Raw genomic sequence first — 26,672 nt, forward strand, 5'->3', positions numbered from 1 at the left:
CGCAATATGGCAATACGATAGAGATATTTGTTTGTTTAATTAATGAATAAGAATAAATCAGATCAGAAGTGATTAGATTAGATCCGATCATCCTATCATTCGGCTCAAAAACGGAGCCTTTAAACCTCCATATGCCAAACACCACAAAAGCAACTGTCATATTAATAGAAATACATTTTTTTTAAAAAATACTAATAACAACAATACTAATAAACACACCATGGATGGATCCCATTGATGAATAAAAAGCATTACAAGTTCAAAACGCGAACACAACCATGTCTCTGTGCAGTGGGTTTAGCCACAACACATTCAGTAATCACTGCAGTCGACTGATTGTTTATTATTATTATTATTATTATTATTATTATTATTATTATTATTATTATTTTATAACCGACCCTCTCCTTTCTGCCATTATTACCCAACCTAATATTAGTCTATCTGAGGACCAATAAACCTAAACCTTCATCCTAGATTCAAAACATATCATGTCATTTATCTAATAGCGTTTTTTTCTCTAGACGTTTCTCCATTGATTTGTTTAGCCAACACTCACCATGGCGAAGCCCGCTGTGTGACTGCCGAATCCCTTCCTCTTATTTATTTATTAAAGCAATTAATTAATTTATGATCCAGTGCCTCTTTTTCTCCCGTGTATATAAAATCAGATCTTCTTTACATGCGGTGTGATGCTCTGATGGAGAACAGGAGCGCGCTTTCGGTTGCTTATCCTATGAAAACTGCTCTCTCGACCGTCGTTTGTCTTGCCATGTGTCGCCTGTAGGCGCTTCCGGTTGTCGCAGGGGCTGTTGTACGCGCGTGCACCGGCGTACCTTACACCCCACCCCTCCGCAACCAATCCCCCCCCCCCCCCCCCCCCCCCCGGACCCCACCCGCGCGTGTAACTCGGGACAGATGCTGGATGACATAACTAGAGACGTGGACGTGTCTTGCTTTTATTTACGTGATAGACATATTCAATTATGCAATAGAAACAATAGCAAATGATTTGTTTACACACACACAGAGACATATTTTTAGCAGTGAAGGCCTACACGGATTGAACTGTGGTTATGAAGTGTGTCATAAGTGTCTAAGCACAACTTTAAAACGAAACATCTTGTCATCTTCAATGGAGTCCACGCCAAAATTTTTATTATTTATTTTTGTTTAAACTTCTTTTATCAACGTCCATCCATTTTCTGTACTGCTCATCCTACACAGAGTCGCTGAGAGCCTGGAGCCTATGCCATGGAATGCGGGACACAAGGCAGGGGACACCCTGAATAGGGAGCCAACCTATTGCAGGGCCCAATCATGCACCCATTCATACGTTACTTGAGCAAGGCCCTTAACCATTTCTGCTCCAGAGGCGCCGTATCATGGCTGACCCTGTGCTCTGACCCCAACTTCCTGGCATTCTGGGTATCCAAAGAAAAGAATTTCACTGTGCTGTGACCAATAAAGACTCATTACTCATTACTATGGACAATTTGCCAATCCCAATCAGCCTACAACCTGTGTCTTTGGACTTAGGGGGAGGAAACACCTGAAGGAGCATTGGGAAGCAGGATTCGTACATCCAGCCCTGCATGTGTGAGGCAAACATACTAGCCACTAAGCCACCGTGCCATCCCCCTATCTAGTCTGTTTTCACTGTAATACCCATAACTGCATCAAATTTAAGCTGCAAAGCATTCTAAGACTTTGAGTCCAACTCTCAGTAATATGACAGTCAACATCACCATCATCCCTCATATTTGTTCATTTCTTTTCACCTATTGAACACCACTGTAACTACGCTAGCAACAACAATGTCCATTTGGGACATCAGTGCAGGACACAACTGCTAACTTTTCACAGGAATAACTGAAATATAACATCGAATAACAAATGATCACCAAACAGAAGACAAGTATTGCGATATAATGTCGTGTATTTTAGGGAGGAGTTTTCCTTCAAGTAGTTGTTGTTTTGGCAACTTTCTGACATGGAACCATTATCACCTGGAGTAGTCTGGAGTAAAACTTTTCACTCACAAAATGAGCACCTTTTACTATAAAGATCAAATATAAGCATATCCTGGTTACCTTGACTAAAGGTAGACGTTTTACAACTTGGAAATACAAGCATCTGTGTGAAACTGTATTACATCAGCATCATTATTACCCTCACTTATTACCAAGGGATAAAAATGGATCTGATTGCTCTAGTTGTGCGTAAACTATGCCAATAATCTGCATCTTAATTGCATCGTTTTAATACAGCGAGACATACATTTCCCCATTCTCTAATGAACCCTACTGACACTACATTCCCATTAGACTGGAGTTTTATATTTTTATCAATGACGCATCCTTATTTTGTAATCCTCATGTTCTTGCAATTCATCATATCACCATATCACCTAACAGCGATGACCCATAATCCTGATTCACTCTTAATGAGCCATGCTGTCACATATCCATAAACACAGACTACATGACGTAGCTTAACCGGATCCTTCCAAACAACATGTCAAACTAGTACATCACATCTGGTGTTTTGCACTCTACTGTACAGTGTCACAATTGGTTCTGTACATGTTAGTGTTCTCCTGCTCTGTTTCAAGTAATTATCAGCTTTCCTGAGTTGAGGTTTGTGTGTTAGAGCAGGAAAATCACCAACATATGCAGGACATGAGGTTCTCCAGGAGCTGAAGGAGAGGAACGCCCTCTGCTGATCACACTCACGAACTACAGTGATGCTGTGTGCACTGTTGCAAGCTTGCTTTAACGGTTTGTAGTTGGTATAGTTAGAAAACTTGCTAGTTATGGAGCCAAGATGCGTCATGTGATGTCATCACAATGCGCATTCAGCCAAATCCCTCTTCGATTCACGTGCGTCGAACATGAGTACAGTTAAAAGGTCTCATTTACCAGCAAGCATCACTGCAATTTCGCCAATTCAAGCAGTTTTCCACAAAAAAACGCCTAATAAGTATAGGTTAATTTAATTTCATTCTTATTTTATTTTATTTATTTATTTATTTTTACATTTTTGGTTAATGCTAAAGGAAACCACTGAAACACATTCAATGCAGTATGTATATGCTGAAATATTTGATGGTTTTAAATGTTTATTGATTTTGGTGCTAGTTTGTTAGTTTAGGTGCTGCTTAGGTTCTGACATCACTGGATGACGTTATTTTTGCTAGCACAGTTACAGTACAATAGCATTCAATAGAATAAAAAACATTTCAACAATATTAAACATAAGGTTTTGTTTAAGTAAAAATTTTGAGCAGTATTTTTGTTTGTGATTGTTGTGGCCAAAAATGCTTTTGCCAAAAAAAAAAAAATGCTGTGGCTTTTCCTAAAATTTGCGATGCAACCTGCAGAGTTTTTGGTGCTTTTTTTGTGGAAAACTACTTGAATTGGTGAAATTGCAGTGATGTTTGTTGGTAAATTAGACCTTTTAGCTGTACTCATGTTCGACGCACGTGAATCAAATAGGGCTTTGGCTGAATGCACTTTGTGATGATGTCACATGACTCGTCTTGGCCCAAATCTGCAGTAATTTTGAAAAACTGCAAGCTCCTCTGAATATTGCTTGATCTTGTGTTCATTTCTGCTATCGCCAAATCACAAAACTCAAGTTTTGCTGTTAGCTCTGAAAAAAGGAAATAGCAAGAACTTATTTTGTCACTCAACATTGTCCAGCAATCATATTAATGAGAAATCCAATGAAGAACTAGAGATGCTGATGCACTCCTCAGAGTTGGATTTCCAGAATGCATTGCAGCTATAATGCAACATATAGTCGATATATGAGATGTCTAGTAAGATGGCGTTGACATGTAGTATAAGGATGAATGTTGAGTGTACAGATGAGGAGGTGAGAGAGCTGGACAGTCTAAAAGACTAAAGCGCCGCTGCATCACTCTTTTTAGTTAGAAATGAAGCGGGGATGCAAATTTCAGACACTGTTCCCTGAAGATCGCATATTCTGGGCTGCATGTTACAGTCTGTAAAGTTTCTGCCTCACAGCTCCAGAGACCCCGGGTCAATCCTGAGCTCGGGTTAATGTCTATATTCATTATATGAATACAGCCGTAAGATGTAGCCTACTCCCATCTTGTTCCAAGGATTCCCATGAAAACCTCGGGATCCACCATGACCAGGATGAAGTGGTTACTATAGATGAATTAAATCTACATTTTTTCATAATATATAGAGTAGTATAAGTGTTTAGAATGTTTAAATGTGTCTCTATATATTATTTTGTCCGTACGTCAAAGCAAATGGATTTTAACCAACTAAAAGGACAACCGAGGAGTAAGAACGCGCAATCTGGCAACACACGTGTTCAGCCCTGTGGAACACCGTGTACTCAGAAGGTGGATGGGCACAAAACCCAAAAAATTACGATACGATACAAAAATTCTTTGGCAAAATATGTGGCGTGCTTTTTTCCCCGGTATGTCTGCTACTCAGTGTGCAAGACCAAGGAGTTTATTTGCAATTGTCCTCTTTAGGAAAAAACAGCAAAAACCCAGACAGCACAGAGCAGCTCATTACTGCATTACAGAGATCACTTCGCCCAAGAGCTCGAGCCGCCGCGAGCCTCGCTTGACGCATGACGCATCGTCTCGGTTTTGACATCCCGTGCGCACTGCTTAAAGCGTTCACACATACAGAGACTCGCAGCAACAAAGCAACCGGATACCATTCATTTTCAATGAGAGCTGGCGACATGAGCGACGGCGGCCATTTGTGACTAGATGTGGGCGTGTCCAGCGACGCGACAAAGTTGAGAAAAGTTTAACTTTATGCAAATTTGGATCGACTTGGTGCAAGGACTACCAATGGGAGTGAAGACAGTAGAGCAGGCCTGATTCACCTGTTTTTTGTTGTTGTTTTTTTCAGTGTGGAAATGGCTTTTTCTGTCTTTAACTCCATCTTACAGCTTTTCTTATGCTCCAGGTCAGAATTCTGTTAACAAAGCTAGTTCATTTTTAAATACTGAGAAAAAAATTCGAAATAGTGCATCTTTAAATACTAATAATTGATCATCATGGTACCAAAATGGAACAAAATATAAATACAAACGATATAGTGAGACACTGGCAGTCAGTCTGCTTTCTATATTTTATTAGCAATAAAAGAATATAGATATACTCCAAAACAGATAATTATAAGATAATACGGCAAATTCACTATGACGTGAAACATAGTGGACGTAATTACATGCTGGCATATCTACGACAGAGATATTGGATCATGGTGCTAGTGTTGCCATAAGAATAATTTTGTCTAAGTGTGTAGTCTGCAGACGTCTACATTGAACTATACGTCATCAGCAGATGGCAGATTTGCCTCAAGATAGGCAACCCCGACAAACCACTATTCACGATCCGTGATCCGCCATGCTGCCTGTGAGTCCGAATTGTTTCGTGGACCCAGACAGCCTGGTGCTTGCGTTTTCGCCACAGATAGATGGCCGTTATGGCAAAGCGCACACTTGTAGGTGCAGTAAATGTAAATCACTTCCACGTAGTGGGTTGGACACATGGGCATAGGCGAGTATTTAACTAGGACAGTTTGTTCAGCTAGCAGAGAGAGGGGGTGAGAAGATGGGACTCTCACTTTCTGTTGCCTGTCTTTACATGCATATTACCATTCACGATTTTGGAGTGAAATAAACCATCATAAATTGCATCTGATTGAGTCATAGGGCGGGAATCGTTTTTCCCACTACTTAGCCTCTCAGCGGCAACTGGCTTCCACTATACTGCTTCTGCTTCGTCTCATAGGATATGATGCATATATGAACTAGTGAATTTTATATACAAATGCTCTCCCTCCAAAATATTTCATTTTAGCAGCAAGAAAACTGTTTTGTTGTCAAAAGGGGAATGCTAGGTGCACCACCGACTGATAAAAGTTGCTATGGCAACCAGTAGTAGTAGGAACGCCTACTGTAAACGTACCTTCAGACATGGTTGGAAAAGACAAGTCTAGGTGGCTACATGAGACACACACATACACACACACACACACACACACACACACACACACACACACACACACACACACAGACATGCACACTACTTACATATGCACTCATATGCATGGCGGCTGTGGTGGCTCAGGTGGTAGAGCGGGTTGTCCACTAATTGGAGGGTTGGCAGTTTGATTCCTGGTCAGCATGACTCCACATGCCGAAGTGTCCTTGGGCAAGACACTGAACCCCGAATTGCTCCCGAAGGCACATGCCAAGCTTGCATGGCAGCTCTGCTACCATTGGTGTGTGAGTGTGTGTGAATGCATGAATGAGACATGGTGCTCTTTAAGTGCACCATTTACCATACACTCATTATAATCAGGACATACACTCACCTGTACATGTGCACATTCATGCACATATCTAATCAAAACATCAAGTCAACAGCTTAGATAACTGCATGATTGTGCCGGTGTACAGGCGTTCCTAATAAAGTAGACGATGAATGTGTGATCCATTTACAGTGCCATCTTGATCAGAAGTTCTCACGCTTGGTGTGTAAACTGCAGCACAATGGAACAGTGCGTAAGGACAGTAAAGTAACCTGCGCGTGCATTTTAGCTGAGGACAGCATCATTACGACGTAGTCTCCACAACGCACGTGTACCATGAGCGGCAGGGGAACAGTCCTTACAAACTCCAGATGTGTGCGTGTGCATCCACTTGGATGAAGCCCTGTGTCTTCAGCATCACACACACTGGAGTCACAAAGTATACATACATACACAATTGTTATAGGTATGGGCTTTAGTGTATTCACCAAGGCACAGGTGGGTAGTTTCTGTTTTTTCCTGTGCTTTTCCTTCACAGTTTTTCAACATAATGTTGCAAAATACACACCAAATCCTGCTTGATTCTGAAGCGAGCCAGTGAGGCTGCAGGCTTAGTCCTAAACTTAGCGTATACACACACACACACACACACACACACACACACACACACACACACACACACAGTATTTGAGGAAAAAGCTACAAATAAATAATAAACTAAGGCAACACATTTTTGAATACTTTTTTGCATAAACCTGAAAAGTCTGTTCTCCACCAGCATCATGTCAATATGCTCCTCCCTTTCTCCCGTCAATGGAGGTCTGGGCTGGAACTTCATGTCCTGCATAAAAGTAATCACCAAATCTACTAATGAGGGCTGACAGAAAAAGCATAAAAATGTAAAAGAAGCAGGAATAAATCAGGCAGCAGCTTCCCAAATGGCCATCGGCTTCAATAATGCAGAAGGATGTGATGGAGAAGAGCAGGATAAAAGGATGGAGGAAGAGGAGAGGATGAAGTATTGTTGAAAGATATGGCTTTGGGAAAGGGGAACTCTGATCAGACACAAAACCCAGACTCCTCAGAGTTCTGGTCTTTTTCCAGGGCAGTTTGTATCAAATTAAAACAACAGCATGAACACAACAATATTACACACTGACGAAAGACTCTCAGTACATGTGGTGTTATATTATATTATATTATATTATATTATATTGCACTCAGAAAGACATAAACTAACTGCTTCTAGATCATAGATGTAGTACTTCCTGTTTCTGACGGATGCTGATGGTGAAACTTGTCACTCTGCACGACAAAAGTTTACCATCATTTTATTTACGCATTGCTAATTACATTGTGCTTTAAGTGACAGTGGTGTGAAAATATTTAAAATGTATGTTAAAAGCTAGTTTTTAACTCCTCTCAATATACGGTTTAGGATCAACTTCACACCCTGATTTAGTATCAAAATAAAGTTGGGTTCAGAGTGTACAACCTTTTTTTTTTTTTAATTGAACAAGTTATGATTACACAATCACATTACATAAACACATTGGAGTATATTGATAAAAAAAAAATTGTATATGAAAAAAACACAAACAAAAACATTTGAATAAAAAACGAGAAAAAATATAATACAAATATACAAATATCTAAAAATTATTTATGAACATAACATTGTACATATCGAATATAATTATATATATATATATATATATATATATATATATATATATATATATATATTGCACTTTAATTAATCATATGTGTGTGATTAATTAAAGTACAAAATACCCCTTTTATTATTAATACTAATTAATATAAATGAATATTAGTTTTTATTCATTCATTAAAAATGGAAAACCAAAATCTGTCTACACACCGTTTATATGTATGCATACAGTACTTATATATGATTTACTATTTGATTATAAGACTATATTATGTGAATATATATTTATATATTAAACAACTGCTACAATACTCGAGAAAGCCATCATGAATGAGTAGGCTAATTGATTCCGGGAGAAACAGCGTGTGCCAATAGTGGATGTGACGTCACGGACCGCAGCTCCAGGAGGAAGAGTCTGAGACAGGAGTGAGCGGACTGTCTGACAGCAACGATAAATTACCCAGTTTCATTTCAGCATCACACACACACACACACACACACACACACACTTCATTTCTGTTTTCAGTTAAGTGCGTTAAACACTGCGTTATCAAAATAACACTAAACCAAGTTTCTGTCCATTTGTCCTGCCTTGTCAGATTTTCTAACATGTAAAGGCAAATTATTCCAATGTTTTGGGGCTGCAGCTGCAAAAGCAAGGTCACCCCTGTTCTTTGAGCAAAAGGAACTGCTCAGAGGACCTAAGTGCTGTTGATGGAGCATGTGGTTGTATTAAATCAGACAGATATCGTGGGGCTAGTCCATTTAACAATTTAAATACTAAAGTTAAAATCTTAAAATCAGTTCTAAAATGAACAGGAAGCCAGTGAAGGGAGGCCAATACTGGTGTAATATGTTCTCGATTGCGGGTTCCTGTTAACAGATGAGCAGCAGCATTCTGTACCATCTATAAACGTGTTAAGGAAGCTTGGCTCATACCCACATAAAGCCCATTGCAATAGTCAAGGTGAGTTGAAATAAAAACATGCATAACCCTTTCAAAATCGTTAAAAGGCAGAAAAGACTTGACTTTGGATAATTGCCTCAGTTATACCTTATCAGTTCAGTGTAACTTTACCGGAGATTCTTATTAGGCAATGATAGGATGATTTTACAGTGCAAAATACCCTATCAGACTGTCCTACTGATATAAAATAAACAGGTAGGATGATTTTACAGTGAAAAATACCTCATAAGATTCCAAGGCCATGTGTCAATAGTGAAAAATTATGCATTGATCAGCCATAACATTAAAATCACTGACAGGTGAAGTGAATAATGTTGATTATCTGGTTACAGTGGCACCTGTCAAGGGGTGGGATATATTATACAGCAAGTGAACAGTCAGTTCTCGAAGTTGATGTGTTTGAAGCAGGAAAAATGGGCAAGCATAAGGGTCTGAGCGACTTTGACCAGGGCCCAATTGTGATGTCTAGATGACTGGGTCAGAACATCTCCAAAACGGCAGGTCTTGTGGGGTGTTCCCGGTATGCAGTGGTTAGTACCTACCAAAAGTGGTCCATGGAAGGACAACTGGTGAACCTTGGGTTCTGGCATTCATGTAGATGTTACTTTGACATCTCCCACCTACCTAAACATTGTTGCAGACCAAGTACATCCCTTCCTGGCAACGGTATTCCCTAATGGCAGGGTCCTCTTTCAGCAGGATAATGTGCTCTGCCACACTGCAAAAATTGTTCAGGAGTGGTTTGAGAAATATGACAACGAGTTCAAGGTGTTGACTTGGCCTCCAAATTCTCCAGCTGTCAATCTGATCAAGCATCTGTGGGATGTGCTGGACAATCAAGTCTGATCCATGGAGGCCCCACCTCACAACTTTCAGGACTTAAAGGATCTGCTGCTAACGTCTTGGTGCCAGATACCACAGCACACCTTCAGAGGTCTTGTGGAGTCCATGCCTTAACAGGTCAGAGCTGTTTTGGCCGCACGAGGGGGATGTACACGAGCATATTTCAGGGCCAGAAAAATTTAAACCAAAAACCAGAGTGCAAACATCCGTTTACAACCTAACAATCTACTTAAGATTTATTAAACACAGGTATAGACACATTTTGCCAACCTCTACTACACTCACTCACACACACACACACTCACACACACACAAAGTGAGAGAGAAAGAGTATTAGCACAGTCATGTGTTTTCATTAGAGTTCCTACGATAAACACCACCTTCAACTCCATTCACACTTACATACACATCATACACAAACCGCACACATGTACATACACACAACCCACTCATGGTATAAAAACATGTTCACAATCACACACACACAAGCATGTAAACACACAAACCATGTACTTCCTATGTTGAATTCACTGCTAGTTGGAGGATGTGTAAAGTAAACAGTCTACTGTGTCTGGACCGACAAGAAGTGAGGTCATATTATTGACTTACACACAAATACATGCAGTGGAATTTCCCGTTTGATGAAGTGTGTGTGTGTGTGTGTGTGTGTTCAACTGATACTAAGAATCTGAAGCAATTTAATAATGCTGTTATTGTTAAATATGCACAATGGTCACAATGTGTATAGAGTCAAGTGCAAAAGTTTGCACACCCCACGGTTTTTGAAAGAGAACAAGTCCCTGTATTTTACCATTTATAGGCATTTTGCACTTCATGTGTTTTAGTGTAGGAACCTTATATTTTATAGTATATAGCTGCTTTAATTAAAGTAATAAAAGCAATAACAGGAGCCAGCTTGTTTTTCGCAGATGTTCCGCAACAGTAAATGCATGGATTATTAAAAAATGTTGTGTCAGAGTTGGCACATCACTGTGGTATAGGAGGAATAAAACACTGTGACTTCTGAAGAATATTGAAAAATAATCAACTTCAGGGATATAAACTCTGCTTCACTTCATCACAGCACTCCATTGTTGATTCCTATAACAGCACTCTGCAAAGTATATAATGCCTAATTGGATCTTAAGGACCACCACTCATTAGCTTTTAGAGTAAATCATTGAAATGCATACACCTGTCCAGGTAAAAGACTCACACTAAAAAGGTACAAAAGTTACCACTCCAGATCCGTATAAAAATATATTGTTAATCTGTAGGCTATTATTAACAATGTTCAACTATTGGACAGTATTTTAGATAATAAAAAGACATTTAAAAGTATAACATGGAATGTCCTCTTACACACACTCTGTATGTGATAAGACCGTAAGTAAAGGTAAGCTGATTACTAATCTCTTGTGTGACTCGCTGCCACATTCCTGAAGCTTCCTGCATCATCTGGCACATTAACACACATTTCTGTGCTACACAATGTCCAGAACGTTTGAGTGTTCACTAAAAAATGCCACAGTATTACAGTGATCATATCAGAGGAGATTAAATAGATAAATGTGTAAATGCGCAAAAGAGAAAAGGAGCTAAATCTGGTGTTTTACACATATGAACCTGCTGAATAGGAATATAATCAACAAAATGCATCAAGCAAAAATGTAATGAACAAAATTTCACAAACTCACACACTATTTGGATATAACTTCGTTTTATCCAAAGTTTTCAAAACTCATTCTGAATACAACACCATCTTCTCTAAATTAAAGCTGTATGCAAAAACAAAAAAACAACAACACAGGAAAGAGAGCTGTTGATGTCACAGGACTGGGGAGGTCCATAAGGTGCTGTCAGCAAAGCAGATTACCCACTATGCCTCTCTTCTCTCAAACATACACACTTACTTGACTGGAGAGGTTTGAAAGGACAACACGTTGTGCAGGCGAGCAGAGAGGTAAGTTTATAAGCATGCACAAACATGGCTTGGGTTGAGTGTTATTTGTGATTTTATGCATTCCTGTGTATAGTTATAATTCCTCTTGTACCTTGATGCAACTAACCTAGCAGAAAGTTCGACATGACTTGTGTCTTGAAAACTTGAGAATTCATATTTTCTAATCTGTTAAAATAAATGAATAAATAATAATTATTTAAAAAAAAAAACGAAATAAATGGTCGTACACACAAATCGGACAAAATACAAGACTTTAATCTGATTATAAAGACTGACCTGTACACTTACTGTGTCCGTTCTCACTAAGTAAACAAATTTAAAACGCTATCCTATAAGACTCGGATAATTAGCGCGCGTGCTTAAATTGGCATCAGGTGCGCGTCTTATTTTGTTTTGTTTAGAATTTTTTGTTGGGCTTTTTCCGCGCGCCGTCACCCGTTAAGCGCGCGCGGGGCGTGTGCGGTGTGTGCGCGCTGGTGCGTGTCTCTGTGGCCGCGAGGCGCGAAATAAATGCGCAGCTGTGATGCCACTGACCCGAGAAAACACACCCACCCCCACACCCACCCCCACACCCACCCATGTGGACGTGTGAATTCTTAGCGATCACGGTTTCTTGTGATAGACTCTCCAGGGGAATAACGGTGACGTCACTTCCGTGGAACCCTTCCACAGCGCGAGTCGCACCCAAAACTATTAATAATCTTCTCTTTATTATATATTTTTTTAAGAAACACGCGAATGCAAGATTTTTATGCGCTTTCATTAAATAGTTTGTGATTCATACTGATTATTGCAAATCACGTAGGTTAGAGGTTTATAGGCCTATTTAACTTTTTATTATTTTTTAAGTTAGGCCTATGTATTAAAAAAAATAAAAATAAATATGCACAGGTTAATTCTTAAAATAATAAGCATGGGCCTGTATCATGAAGCATTAATTAATGATTGTGCCTTTTTTATTAGAAGTATAAACATATTTGAAATAATAGGAAACCAGTAACAATTGTTAAATGTATTTATACATTTTAAGCTGGTTAATGTTACTGAATTTTTCTTTGTATATATTTTAAAATCTGTGGTTTTATTTATTTAATAATTCTGACTTAATTTTTTCATTTGTTAATGTTAATAATAATAAACTTTTATTTTACAGAGCACCTTTTAAAAGCAGCTTCTCAAAGTGCTGTACACAAAATAAGCAGTACACAGAAAAAAAACTAAATTATAAAAGTTAATAAGAATAACAACATTAATGTTAAAGTAGTTATTTAAAAAAAAAAAAAACGCACCTAAGGTCGTTATTTAAATCAAGTCAAAAAGCAAAAGTAGGAGCAGAGATACTTTAACATGGTCTGATTTGCCATTTTTCTACACTTAAACACATCATATTCCTCTTATAGCCAGCTCCGCCCGTCTCGCTTCTGTGTGATTGGCTGAAACCCGGCATTCACAAATATTCACAAATTTCTATTCAAGAAATAGAAATAATTGAAGTCAAAATAATGCAATAAGTAATTATGTCAAATGTTCACCGTTGTGTGTTTTGAATATATTCAGAAGAATACCTAAACGTAATACCATCATGCAGCCCCAGTGGTAGCCTGTATTATACATGTGTGAAGGGTCTGAGTCAGATGAAAGATAATTTTCATTCCACCACTTGGTGCTAAAAGATTCCCAGTGAGTCATGTAGCTCTGTTATGCAGTGGAAAAACCACCCTCTTATAGAGCGCTAATACTGTATTAGAGCTTTAATACCGGACACAGTGGAAGGTTTCTTTCTGCTTGTTGTCCCTGTGTTTACTAGGGGTAGATTTAGTACACAAATGTACATGGAACTGTACATTATGGACCAAAAAACAGTATACAAGAGCAAACTCGAGAACCTGTGATGTCTCATGGTTGAGAATGACCTGCATAAATCATGAAAACGGCACTATTAAAGGTGCGGTCAGTGATTTTTAAGTCAGCACAATTTTATGTGAATTTTGGCTTCACATTCTTTTAGATTCAACAAAATATTTGCCCAAAGGAAAATCTCTTATTTCTGTGGAACTCCAGGCTCCTTAAATGGGAGAGGGGAAATAAAATGCATTATGCGGACCACCAAGCGCTAAAGTAAGAAGGACAAGGAGGCTTTGCGACTAAGCATGTTGTGTTGCTTGTAAATAACTGTTTACTGTCTGTGTGGTGTTTCACATGTTCTTGCCGTGTCAGAGTTCTCCAGTTTCCACCCAACTCTCAAAAAATTACCCCTAGGTGTGCATGTGTGTGTACATGGTGTCCTGTTATGGACTGTATATCCCTCCTCACACCCAGAGCTCGCATGATAGACTCCAGATCCAGCACGACCCTGATCGTGATAAAGAAGTTACTGAAAATGGATGGCTGACTGAATGAATGAATGAATGAATGGGTTTTTGTTAATGTGACTTTGGAGGAAACAAAGAGAAAGTACAGAGCCTGTGTTTGTTTATATTTTAACTTGCAAAAATGCTAGCTTCAGCTAAGTGCCACTAACTTCCGCTAAACCTCCAAAAATGAACAGCGGGCTCACAAAACACAATACAAATATTATTAGTGCTGTGATTAGTACTGCCAAGGCTGTATTGCATTAATAATTAGAAAATCAAGTATCTTTGTATATACATAAGTGACGTATTACTCAATTATATATGATAAATATTTACATCTTACTTCAATAGGACACACATTGTGGACATTTCCGGATACCTGTCACCAAACACTGGTTGAAATATGGAGAAGGTGGATGTGATTGAAAGGGACCTGACCCTGACCGTGCTGCTCCCAGAGGGACACGAAAGAACAGTTACCGTGCACAGCAGGTGAGTGAGAAAGAGCAAGAGAAAGAAAGAATGTGTTGATGAATTTAATGAGTAACTCAAGTGGAATGCAGACACCGTGGGATAACGTACATTTGTGTGTTCCTTCAGTAAACCAGTGATGGACGTGCTGGTCATTCTGTGTGCTCGGTACCACCTGAACCCCTCAGACCATGTGCTTGAGCTATTTTCCAAAAATCACAACAAGCTTAAATTCAAGCCCAGCTCTCTGATTGGCTCTCTTGAAGCTGAGCTTGTTGCGCTTAAACCTAAACGAAGTGACAACAGAAAGCCCCCAAACATGCCTGTGGTAAGAGAAGACGAATCAAAACAATACTTTGCCTAGTCTCCCCTTTCCTAATCTTGCTATGTTGTATGTCACACTGATGATGTCCTTTTATTTACGTTTATACCACTGTGCTGTTGAATTCTCAATTCTGATTGGCCAAAACATATTGAAAGACAATACCAGAGGTTTATTTTAAACATGCTCCTTGTAATTTAATAATACGTTATCGTTTCTATAGCAACAACTCATTCAGAGTCTTGTCTGGCAGACTCTCGATATAAAGGGATTAAAAACATAATTATTGATATGGTGAAGTTTGCAGTGAGGCTTATTTGACAGATTTGGAAGGAGTCTCCAGTGTAAGTGATTGTAAAAGATAGAGGTTAAAACTTTACGTTTTATGCCACAGGAGTCTTGAGATGAGTTTATGCTTTCTGGTTTCTGAATAAAATGACAAGCTGCATTGTTTTTTGTCTTATTAACTTCATTAGAAAGAAAAAAAAAAAAGAGAAATAACAGATTATAGCTGCAATAACAGGAGCTTGTTTCATGGACGTTCTATAACGTTAAATATAACTATAAATGGATATAAAGTATGCCATGTTGTTTAATGAATAAATATAAATCGTGTATTTTGGAACATGCTATACATCGTTAAATTATTTTCCTAGCATGCCCCATTGGGTTTCATTCCTTAGTTAATTGTTGTCCATCTTTGTTTCTCTAACCATTTCACACTCTCAGGCCACAGTGCGTCTGTTGATAAACTACAGGAAGTCCCATAAGGCCGTAGTGCGAGTCAGTCCCAGGGTTCCCCTGGCCGAGTTAATGCCAGCTGTGTGTGACAAGTGTGAGATGGATCCAAAAATCACTGTGTTGTTGAGAGACAGCCAATCAGAAGAGCCTCTGGATCTGACTAAAACGCTCAACGACTATGGCATCAGAGACCTGTATGCAAAAGGTATTTATTTATTTTTTTGTCACAGAAATTCTCTAGATAAGTTGTGGAACCTGTGGAGGAGCTAAAAAAGTTCAACTGGTTTGCATTTCCACTATGTAAAGTAACAGGACTGATGCAAAATGTGGTAAATGGCGCACTTATATAGCGCTTTTTTCCAAAGTGCTTTACACTGTGTCTCGTTCACCCATTCACTCACACACTTTCACACCAGTGGTAGCAGAGCTGCCATGCAAGGCCCTAACTTGCCATCGGGAGCAACTTGGGGTTCAGTGTCTTGCCCAAGGACACTTCGGCATGTGGAGTCACGTGGGCCGGGAATCGAACCGCCAACCCTACGATTAGTGGACAACCCGCTCTAACGCCTGAGCCACAGCAATGTGCTTTACATTTTTTTAAATTTTTTAGCATTTGACAAATTGGAAGCAACACAGCAAATTCCTGTGTTTTCTTTTGTTTTACTGCGAATATAAGGTATAAAGTGCAATTTTTATATTTTAGGTCTATCTTGCAATTACTCCAAATTATATCCCAAAAGCCACAAAACTCCTATTTTGATTTCATGATTTTAAAGTTTCTTGGAAAGGTTTCTATATTGGAACGTTCCAGTAGCCTTAGCTGTGAAGATCTAGATCTTAGCGCTTCATCATATTGGTCTTAAGTGACTTTTTTTGGTTTGTTTTTGTTTTTGCAAATACAACTATTTAAATTTTTTTTTTTTTTTTTTAATCTTTTCACAGCTGTTTCAAGTTCCCCAACTGACTCGGCAACGCTGACTAATAAAGGTACTTAAACGCACTATGGCCATGTCTTACTGAAAGTGTATGTGTGTAAACATGTCTATTCTGCATGCAGTTTGAGGTGTTTCTACATGAAATTGAAAATAAAGGCTGCTGTGTATGCAAATATATAAATTTAACATTAATACGTCTAATAAACATGTCCGTAGAGCAGATTTGCGCAGACCCTTTTCCGCCATTTGACGACATAGTTATAGACTTGCCAGGTTTTAATGATAAACTTTCATATCAAGTTTCTGCTTTAGTGCTTCAGAATGATCATAAAATGTGCTAAAATGATGACTTAATATTACTTCACACATCTGATACCGACAGCATTAGTTAATTAATAGAGCGTGATGCTTGTGCTTGCTTCGTGTATCACTTGATAGAAATGTACATGTGCAACACACCTTGAGTCATACCGAAAAATTAAAAATGTATCACTGTTCAGTTACATGCACATTTCATTATATGCAATGTGTTTGCTTTTGTGTGTCTGTCCAGATTGCAAGAAGGACAAATTGGCGATGCAGGAGAAAGTCCTCGGAGAGAAAGAGAACAGTGGATTACTCGGCTTGTTCAGAAGAAGCAGGAAATCGGCTGAAGAGGTCTGTTAGATCTTACTGTCTCTTAAATTCTCAAGCTTAACTTTAATGTCCTGGCTCTCCATGCATTGCACTGAATTATTAATTGGTAATCATATTTGCTTCATGAGTCACCTCCTATGTGCACCTTTTTTTTAACCATGTGCGCAGTTATACAGAACAGATTGTTTTCCCTTCCAGATATACTGTAAATATCGCCTTTCCTGGTGCTTGCTTTAAGATCTGTTTGATCATCTATTATTTTAACGAACATGAAAGCAGAATTTGGTTGTTCCTTTGGATGTTTCTGTATCTGCATCAGACATCTAATTAGCCTCTGCTACTTCCTGTTTCCTGTTCCACCCTGTTCTTTTAATTTATCTTTATCTTTCTCTGTCGACAATAGACTGCTACCAACACCACCCCCATCAGCACTGCCACCTCTCTAGTGCTGAAAGATCAGCGTGCCAACAATACGGGCTGTTCCAGCGCAAACTCCGCCTCATCCACGGCGTCTTCAGAAATGACGAAGAAGAGACGAGCGCCTCAGCCTCCCAGCATGCTCGGCTCCCGGAGCGTCTCTTGTGAACTGAACTCTAGTCAACAATCCGCACTGCCGTCCACTGATAACGAAAACCAGGTGCGTAGACATCGGGAGAAATGTACAATGGTGCATGAAAGCATATTAGCATATTTTTGGATAGTTCAGAGTTAATAGCTTCCTTAAATTCACTCTGATAAGGGAACCCTCTGTTGTTTGGTTCGCTAGGGGGAAAAGAAACCTTTTAAAGGTTCGACATTTAGCCTAGAAGAGTGTATAGGCAGTGTTGGTGTTTTTCTCTGTCTATTTCTGAAATCTTTTGAACTCAAAGGGCTGGTCATTTTAGAAAGACAGCTACAGCTGAGGTGACCTTATTTATTAATAAGGCATGGCCTTCGAAAAAATATAGGGATTCTTCTAGTTAATATTTTGAAGCCATAAATTAAGTATCATGGAGCCACAAATTATGATGTTGTAATCATTATCTTATACAAGTTTGTGATACCAGATTCTATGGAAGCGTGGAGCTCGAGCCCATGATTTACTATGTTGTGGAACAACATGACTTAATACATGTCCTCCAGGAAAAACAGGCAAAAAGTCCATTCTCTTGACTGATTTAGGGTAACCCTAATAGTGTAATCTATGTTGCACCGTTTGTGACACTGTTATGTCTTTTAAAGTCATTCTAAAATGAAAATAATATTGTGGTAGCCCAATGCTTAAGACATTGGACTTCTGACCAGAAGGTCATGAGTTCAAATGCCAGCACGACCAAGCTACCACTGTTGGGCCCTTGAGCAAGGCCCTAAACCCTCAACTGCTCAGTTGTATAAAATGAGATGTATGTAAGTCGCTCTGGATAAGGGCGTCTGCCAAATACCATTTTAAAAAGGTGTAATATTATCAGTCATCTCCACATGTATGGTCCTGTGGCCAGAATGATCTCATTCAATCGATTTCTCATTTATTTCAATATAGACTAGTTGGCAAAAGTTAAGTATTTCCTGGCCAAGAAATAGATCTCGAGAAACTTAACTCATGGCCTCAGATAAAATGGGCATCTCCAGTGTTGTGGACATTATTGTCTTTACCCAGCGCGTGTTTAAAATAAAAGAAGTATGAATCATTAGAAGAATGGTTAATCTGAACTAATGTAATTAAATATGCGCTATATGACCAAATGTTTGTGCACACCTGACCCTCACATTCATACGTGCTTGTTGAACATCCTATTCCAGATTTAGTCCCCCTTTGCTGTTATAATACCCTCCACTCTTCCGGGAAGGCTTTCCACTAGATTTTGGAGCGTGGTTGTGGGGATTTTTGTTCATTCAGCTACAAGAGCATTAATGAGGTCAGGCACTGATGTTGGTGAGGAGGTCTGGGGTGCAGTCGGTGTTCCAGTTCATACCAAAGGTGTTCAGTGGGGTTTTCTGGGTCAAGGCTCTGTGCAGGACATTCAAGTCCTTCTACTTGTACACAGGGACATTGTCATGCTGGAACACGTTTGGGCCTCTAAGTTTCAGTAAAGGGAAATTGTAAAGCTACAGCATACAAAGACATTCCATACAACTGTGTACTTCGAACTTTGTGGCAACTGTATGGGGAAGAAGCACAGGTGTGATGGATGAACGATAACTTTATATTTGCATAAGCCACAATAAGTAACTTGGAAATAAATTCAGGCTCCAACAACGTGATATCATTCTAGATCATATCTGGGTTTGTATAAGGAAAGAAATTAGGGTGAGAAAAACATGGCTGACTGCATTAAATCTTTCGAGGTGGCTATGAATGATCATGCAAATAATGTGATGCAAATATTTTTATCAAACATGCTTTGTGTGTGTGTTCAGGGTGTTCTGAGTCGAGCCTCATCCTCTGAGTCGTCTCTCAGGAGGAATAAACGCAGAGCTCCTCCTCCTCCACGCACAAGCCCTTCCCTGCCAGACACTTCTGATAAAGGTACACGCTACACCATTGTTATTTTTATACAGCAATAAATTACCCGTATATTTAAGGAACTACTTTAAAAGATGATGTGACAGAAAGGGAAATGTCAGGCACTCCAGGAAGACATGTTCAGTAAGTGTTGGCTTGCCTCTGTGCTTGTGTGCAGACACTGTCCCGCCAGGAGGGGGCGCTTAGGAGACAACATGGCTCCATTATTGTTGCTTCTGTCTTATTGTCCAGCTCACTGGTGAAGGGCAGATTCCCTTTTCCTTCTCCTCCTCCTGTTCTGCCTCTGCGTCTCTTTGTCAGCTTTGCCACCTTTCTGTCATGTATATGTCCGTGTTATCCATGTTATTGATCCCGTGGTCGCTCTGTGTGCCTCATGTGTCAGAGAAGCTGATCCAGGATCAGGCCTCATTATGAATGAATCGAAAAGGAGAATAACTAGTCGTAGATGATCAACACTGTTACAGCTGTTGTTTGATATGTCATTAATGTCATCTATAATATGCAATTAATTTTAACAATCAGAAATTAAATGGGCCTCGCAGTAAATGAAGAAATGAATGACATGCTGTTTGTTTTTTAATTTTTAAAAAAAAAACTGTATTATCTATATAAAATATTATATAATTTCCAGAATTTTTGGCCCCTTATCTTGCCTTTTTTATGCCTTTTTTTTTTTTTCTTGCAATTTCAATAAATCTGTAGGATTGAAGATAGAAAGTGTACAAAGTAAGAGGGTATCTAAAGGCCTGATCCATTTTAAACAGTTGCCTGGTTATTGTGAGCACTGAACAGTAAATGTAATGTTTTTAATTAACCACAATGAAACTATGTTAGATATTAGGCTCATGGGAAGACAGGGCTGATGACTTTTTTTTTCTTTTTTCTTTTTTTTTTCTTCTTAATTTTGCCCGTGCATCCAATATATAAAGTGAGTGCCTTCAAAATGCCTTCTAAATATCACCGTCTTTCTTTCAACAGTTAATTAGTAACAGAAGTAATTAAGCCGTGACATGCATCTGTTTGGCCAATTATTGACGTTTTACTTTAATTAAATATTGATTGATCCTCTATTCTGGTCCAATTTCACCTTGTCATTGTAACCTCTTCTTTATTTCACACTTAAAAACAGAGCCATGTTATATTATAATAAATTATTTATCAGCTTTTTCTGTTTTGTTTCCTGTTTAATTCAATATTTGTATTCCATTTTCTAGCAGTGGTCTCTGTTGTGATGTACTTTAAACTTTTGCCATGTGGTCAATTTTTTTTCGTATTTAAAAAAAAAAAAACAACCAAAAAAAAAAACATTTATGTTCCTTTTGTGTGCCACATTCATTTTATGAACATCAATAAAAAGGAAATAGAATGTTTTTTGAAAAGCAAAATGGGCAAATAATTGAGTTATACAGCTGGTAAACTTATTTTTATTTATTTTTTTATTTTTTTTTTGCTATGGGTTATACTGTATGGATTATCTTATGATGTAAAATAAGTGTGTGTGTGCATGCAAAGAGAAAGAGGTAGGACACAGAGTGGAAGGTTGTAAGGACAAAGACGTGTGTTCTTTCTCATCAGAAAGGTCATATACAGGATCCTTTCTAGAGGATGCTGAAGAGGACAACTCTACTGAAGCCAGTTTCAACCAATCCAGCTATTTTAAATCAACCTGTTTGTCCTTCCCATCATCCCCTCTAATGGCTGAGGTCCTGGCTGAATTTACACACAGAATGAAAACCATGGAGCAGAATGATGTCTCATTTGATTGGTATTTCTACACATTTTTTCATCCTTTTGGCTCCGAGTGCAAACATTTTTAATCCCAATTGTGGTTCAGCACTAAATGTAATATCACATTGCACGTTGTACAATTGAAAGCACTCTTGGATGACAATTTGATTAGAAGGAACGAGACGTTTAGTCTTGAAAGAGACATATGAACGTACTTCATGACCTGACTTTGACCTGTGTTTAAAAAAAAAAAAAAAAAAAAAAAAAAAAACTTCCAAATGAGAACTTTTTTTTTTTTTTTTTTTTTTTTTTTTTTTTTTTACATTAGTCTGGGGAAGTTGCAGTCACTCTGCTGAATTTGGCACAGTTTCCAATATAAATTTTGGATAGTCACTGAGAGACAGTGATCATGAGAGTTCAGTGTAATGCTAGCTTTACCATTAACCGGTGATCTTTGTGCAGTGAGAGGCTTTTGCGAAACTTCTCTAGCTGCTTCATTATACAGCTCTCCTGCTGGATTGTTTTTAATTGATCTGGCCCCTTCATAATCTCCTCTCTTTAGGTCTGTCACACATTCACCTCTAGCACCTCCGACCCTTCCTCCAGTGTCTGAATATCTGGATGGCGATCCTGTAGTGCCCCCTGGCTGTGAGCTGCTGAGAAACGGCTCTCAGAGAGACGGCCTCACCACCTTCACCGTGGTGCCCCGGAGAAGACCGCAAAGCATGAGGCAATACGAGGTTCTCCTCACAATGGAGAACTCTGAGACGATGGAGATTAATGGAGATACAGGAGAAAATCTGGAGGGAGGTATTTCTGAATCGAGAGAGATTGAGAAGACCGAGATGGGTACCAAGGAGATAGTGATGCTTGAGAGAACAGATGCTGAATCTGAGAATCTAGAGGAAACAAATAAAGAGCTGGGTATCACAGAAGCATTTGGGGAATTAAAGCTGAACATGGATACAGAGAAACACCTCCCGGAGGGCAGAGACAAGATGGAAGTTCAAGACGAGAGAGACTGGATAGAGCAGTACAGAGAAATTAGAATGAGATTTCTAAGTGATGATGATCATGATGGGAAAGAAGCTAAATTAAAGACCTCTACAAAGGTGTTTGATGAAGAAATGGTGGATGATGTTCCACCACCACAACTTTCTGTTTGCTGGGAAGAGGAAGACACTGAGACACAGAATCTAGAGGAAACTGATAGTTTTGGGAAAGAGGAAGTTGAGGAAGACAAGGCAGCAAACACTTTCACTATCCAAAACCCAAATCCATCCAGATATGACCCTCACCATGACCCTACATATGATGCCTCATATACCCAAGACCCCTACTGGGATGTAAACCTTTCATCTAACCAGCAGTCCTCCAACTCTGACACACCTTTCACAAGCTCTTCCCAGTCCAACCCTCAAACTCACCAACCCAATTCCGTTCAATCTACTTTACCCCATGTCTCAAAATCTAAACTCAACCCCAGCTTTGAGCTTTCTTCTCCAAACTCTGCATCTCTCTTTGGTTTGGCTGTCTCCCAGAGAGTTCAGAGTCTTGGAAATGACATCTTTCCTTTAATTCCATCTGCAAGAAGGACAAGCTCTCCAACTCCGCATCCCCAAAGTGTCGGTTCCCCACACACTTCCTCTCAAAAGCTCTATTTCCAAAACCTGATCTCACAAGAGTTCATTTCTAAGATTCCAGCATCTCCAGGTTCCTGCAGTGAAGCCCTGCCCACTTTTACAGCTCCACCCTCTGTCATTATGACAACTCAGGCAAGGAGGCGGGCCTGGAGTTCCTTTTCACGCACAAAGTAAGTAAACGCGTTCTCCTTTTTTGACTTCCATATATGCAGAGTTAACGGGAATTGTGTACAGTGTGAAGTTGTGGTGAACTGATTATATAGATTAGAATTAGGTTTGTTAAAATTTCCATTAATCATTGTAACCCAAGGCTATTTCAACAATGCTTCATTGAAAAACTTGACATCACAAACTCATTTGTTTATGAATCAAAGAAGGCCCACCCAAGTGGTTTAAACCAATCATGGTCTGATATGCAATAAGAGGATAACATGCTGACCATAAACTTAGCTACCTACCTGCAAGGTAACTTTAATTATGACTAATATCTGTGACTAAAAAAAGTGTAGGTGTTCTGGTGCTAGCGTTACCCACAATAAAATGCGGTAGAGTGTTACAAAAGCAGTTAGCACTGTCAGTAAAAGCAATGGCATAGCATACCTTTTAAAGTGTGATTGATATGGCGGCCAACATTTGGACATTTTAAGTGGCCAAAAGTATAGAGAAAGTGTTTCTAAGACATTGTTGTATTCTTTTATAGTTTAGTTCCTATAGTAACAACTTACACAGGAACCTTTTGTGGTTTCATGGTAACGTGTCAAGCTGTATATATTTCAAAAGAGAGGCTGGTGAGACAATGACCGTTTATAGCTGCTATAACGTAAGGGTTAGGTTTAGCGTAACCCTGTAATGTTACGTATAACATTTAAATGTGAATATAAAAGGATAGAAAGTACGATGCATCATTCTTAAATAAATAACAAATTGTAAACATTGTCACATTGATGTAGTATAAGAGGCTTAAAATACTTATGATCATGCTGTTATAAAACAGCGTGCGTGGCATGCTTTATTCCGTCCTTTGCAGGGTTTGTGTGTTCAGAAGAACATATCGATTGACATGTCATGCTCATAATAGTGTCAGCTTGACTTCTGTCCTGTATATACAAGTGCTTACTTCCTTCCTCGAAGTGTATGGAAGTGTGTTTTTGTGTGTTTATGTGAGGAGGAAGCTCCACCTTTGAGGCATCCCATATCCTGTATAACTGCTTTTAGAGTCAATATCCTGAGTGTGTGTATGCGTGTGAGTGCATGTGCTCATACGCACATGGCAGAGAGCATTAAAAATAACTTATTGTAACATAACTTCTTGAGCATGTAAGAAATTAAACTCTTGGAGTTGTGCTGTTGTAAGTAATTGAAAATAATCAGCGACTGGCTGGCACGATGCAACCTGACGTGACAGAGTCACTCGGTACGTTTACATGGACAACAATAATCCAATATGAAGACGATACCCTGATTAAGAAACTAGCATGTAAACAGCGATTATTGATGATCTTAATCCAACCAAAGTCATACTTGAAGTAAACACAAATCGAATTAAGACGTGTGGAGTATTCCTGTTTTAGTCGCATTATTGAAGTGCGTTACAGACATGTACACACCTTAATCACACTATTAACGTCGTGTGAGTTTTCACCGCATTTTGCCACAGGACACGTACACACACGGCAGTGCTCAACCGTTTCACGGCAAACGAGAGAGCACGGCTGCGTCCGAAACCGCGTACTAACCTACTGTATAGTAGGAGAAATACACATATTTAGGTAAGGATGCGGTTTGGGACGCAGCCCACGGCTTCAAGCAGTCGTCTATTAGCACGTATAGCATGACAAATAATTAACTGCACTTGAAGCTTTTGTAAAATTAAAAATAAAAACACCCAAAACTGTATACGGTACCATAACAAAGACCAACTGTATGTCGATACGTGAAATTCCGGAGGGACGACATGGCGTGGGGACGTAATGACGTGTGACGTCAACTGATCTATGTTCTATAACATTTAAAACGCGAACATGAAACTGATATTCCAAAAGCAACTCATGTAAACAACTGAATCAGAATATTGTCTTATTCAGAATAAGCTCAATAATTAGATTACTGCTGTCCATGTAAACGTAGTCTGTTGCCACCCGGAAGCTGATTATTTTCCTATAACAGCACATGACAAAGTATTTTATTCCTCTTGTACCACAGCAAAATGGCACATTGAAAAAAAAAAAAAAAAGCAATGTAATCTCATTAGTTTGCATCACCATTTCACAGAAATTAAGAAACATTTGATGATTTACTTCATAATAATTTAGAATTCAAAGTTTAAATCTTTTGATGATTCTACTTAAATAATGAAGGAAATAAATCATTAAAATGTCAAATCATGAATATTATTGGAATATAATGTTATATATTTGAGTCATACAGTGTTTGTGTCCACAGGTTGAAAAATTTGGAGCCAATTTGAATATCTGGATTCAGATGAAGCTTTCACACATCACATTTTGTTGTTTTGGAAATCTAAAGAAGTGCTGGCTTGTATTATATCATTAATTGGTTACATTTGATTTTTGCCTTTTTTATTATTATTATTATTACAGTGCCCTCCACTAATATTGGCGCCCTTGGTAAATATGAGCAAAGGAGGTTGTGAAAAATTCCTTGTTTAACCTTTTGATCTTTTGTTTTAAAAAAAAAAAAAAAAAAAAAAAATCATCTCTGCTCTCATGGATATCAAACAATTGCAAACAAAACACCGGTTCATCACAAAATGTATATCTTTGTTAAATATAGCTGTGCAACAATTATTGGCACCCTTAACTAACCCATAACCAACTATAAATGGGAATATACTTCAAATATATTTTTCTCATAAGAATTCGTAGGGGTGCCAATAATTGTTGCACACTTATATTTAACAGCCTTTTTTCTTTTTTTTTTTCTTTTTTTTTTTTAAATAAACCTGTGTTGTTTGCAATTGTTTGATATCCATGAGAGTAGAGCCTTTGAAAGCCTTCTTTGCCCATATTTACCAAGGATACCAATATTGGTGGCCAGCACTCTGTATAATTTTTTTAATTTATTTATTTTTTTGAAATTGAACAGTATTCTTTATATAATTGGTATAATATTGGTAGATTACTTAAATTTTTTTGTTTTTGACAATTTATGAAAGTGGTGTTAATTTTGATTTGTATATAAATTAAACATTTCAAGCATCTGATTTCGTATCATGATTTTATTTATTTATTTATTTATTTATTGTAAGCAGTAATACAGCTACACACTTACAAAAAAAAAAAAGATTCACACTCTAGGATTCAGTCCAATTTTCCACTCTCTTCTGTGCTTATGGTTTATAAAAATAGCCAAAGGATACACTCGGATGTACCCCCTGTGCTGTATTTGAAATGTAAATGAAGATAATGTAAGTTGAGTTGAATTCTGGAGAGCAGGCATGGTTTTTATTTATTTCTTTCTTCTTTTTTTTTTTTTTTTTTTTTTTTTGTTGTTGTTGTTGTTGCTCTAAGCGGGATTCAGTAATGTGTTTGGTTTCTATGCAGCAAAACATGTT

At 38.5% G+C, this 26,672-nt stretch overlaps 1 protein-coding gene across 2 annotated transcripts; it reads left to right on the top strand.

The window, feature by feature from the left end:
* The first annotated feature begins 11,636 nt into the window (after positions 1–11,636).
* cobll1a (cordon-bleu WH2 repeat protein-like 1a) lies at positions 11,637–26,321 on the top strand. 2 transcript variants are annotated; one of them, XM_017480666.3, is made up of 11 exons: positions 11,637–11,765; positions 14,471–14,611; positions 14,720–14,918; positions 15,642–15,858; positions 16,596–16,640; positions 17,142–17,245; positions 17,628–17,861; positions 19,622–19,730; positions 21,303–21,492; positions 22,018–23,268; positions 25,541–26,321. In XM_017480666.3, exons 2-11 carry the CDS (start codon positions 14,523–14,525, stop codon positions 25,563–25,565), a joined length of 2,463 nt encoding a protein of 820 aa, XP_017336155.1. In that variant the 5' UTR covers positions 11,637–11,765; positions 14,471–14,522; the 3' UTR covers positions 25,566–26,321. The 2 variants fall into 2 exon arrangements, with proteins under 2 accessions (XP_017336155.1, XP_017336156.1); XM_017480667.3 differs by lacking the exons at positions 11,637–11,765; positions 14,720–14,918 and having other exon boundaries at positions 14,482–14,611.
* The last annotated feature ends 351 nt before the right edge of the window (positions 26,322–26,672 follow it).

The sequence above is a fragment of the Ictalurus punctatus genome, chromosome 12 (assembly GCF_001660625.3).
Source record: "Ictalurus punctatus breed USDA103 chromosome 12, Coco_2.0, whole genome shotgun sequence".
NCBI lineage: Eukaryota > Metazoa > Chordata > Actinopteri > Siluriformes > Ictaluridae > Ictalurus > Ictalurus punctatus.

Coding starts and splice junctions, on each gene's coding strand:
- cobll1a (XM_017480666.3), top strand. CDS start 14,523: ATGGAGAAGGTGGATGTGATTGAAAGGGACCTGACCCTGACCGTGCTG. Junction 14,919..15,641: donor AGCCCCCAAACATGCCTGTG/GTAAGAGAAGAC, acceptor TCACACTCTCAG/GCCACAGTGCGTCTGTTGAT. Junction 17,246..17,627: donor GCAGGAAATCGGCTGAAGAG/GTCTGTTAGATC, acceptor TGTCGACAATAG/ACTGCTACCAACACCACCCC.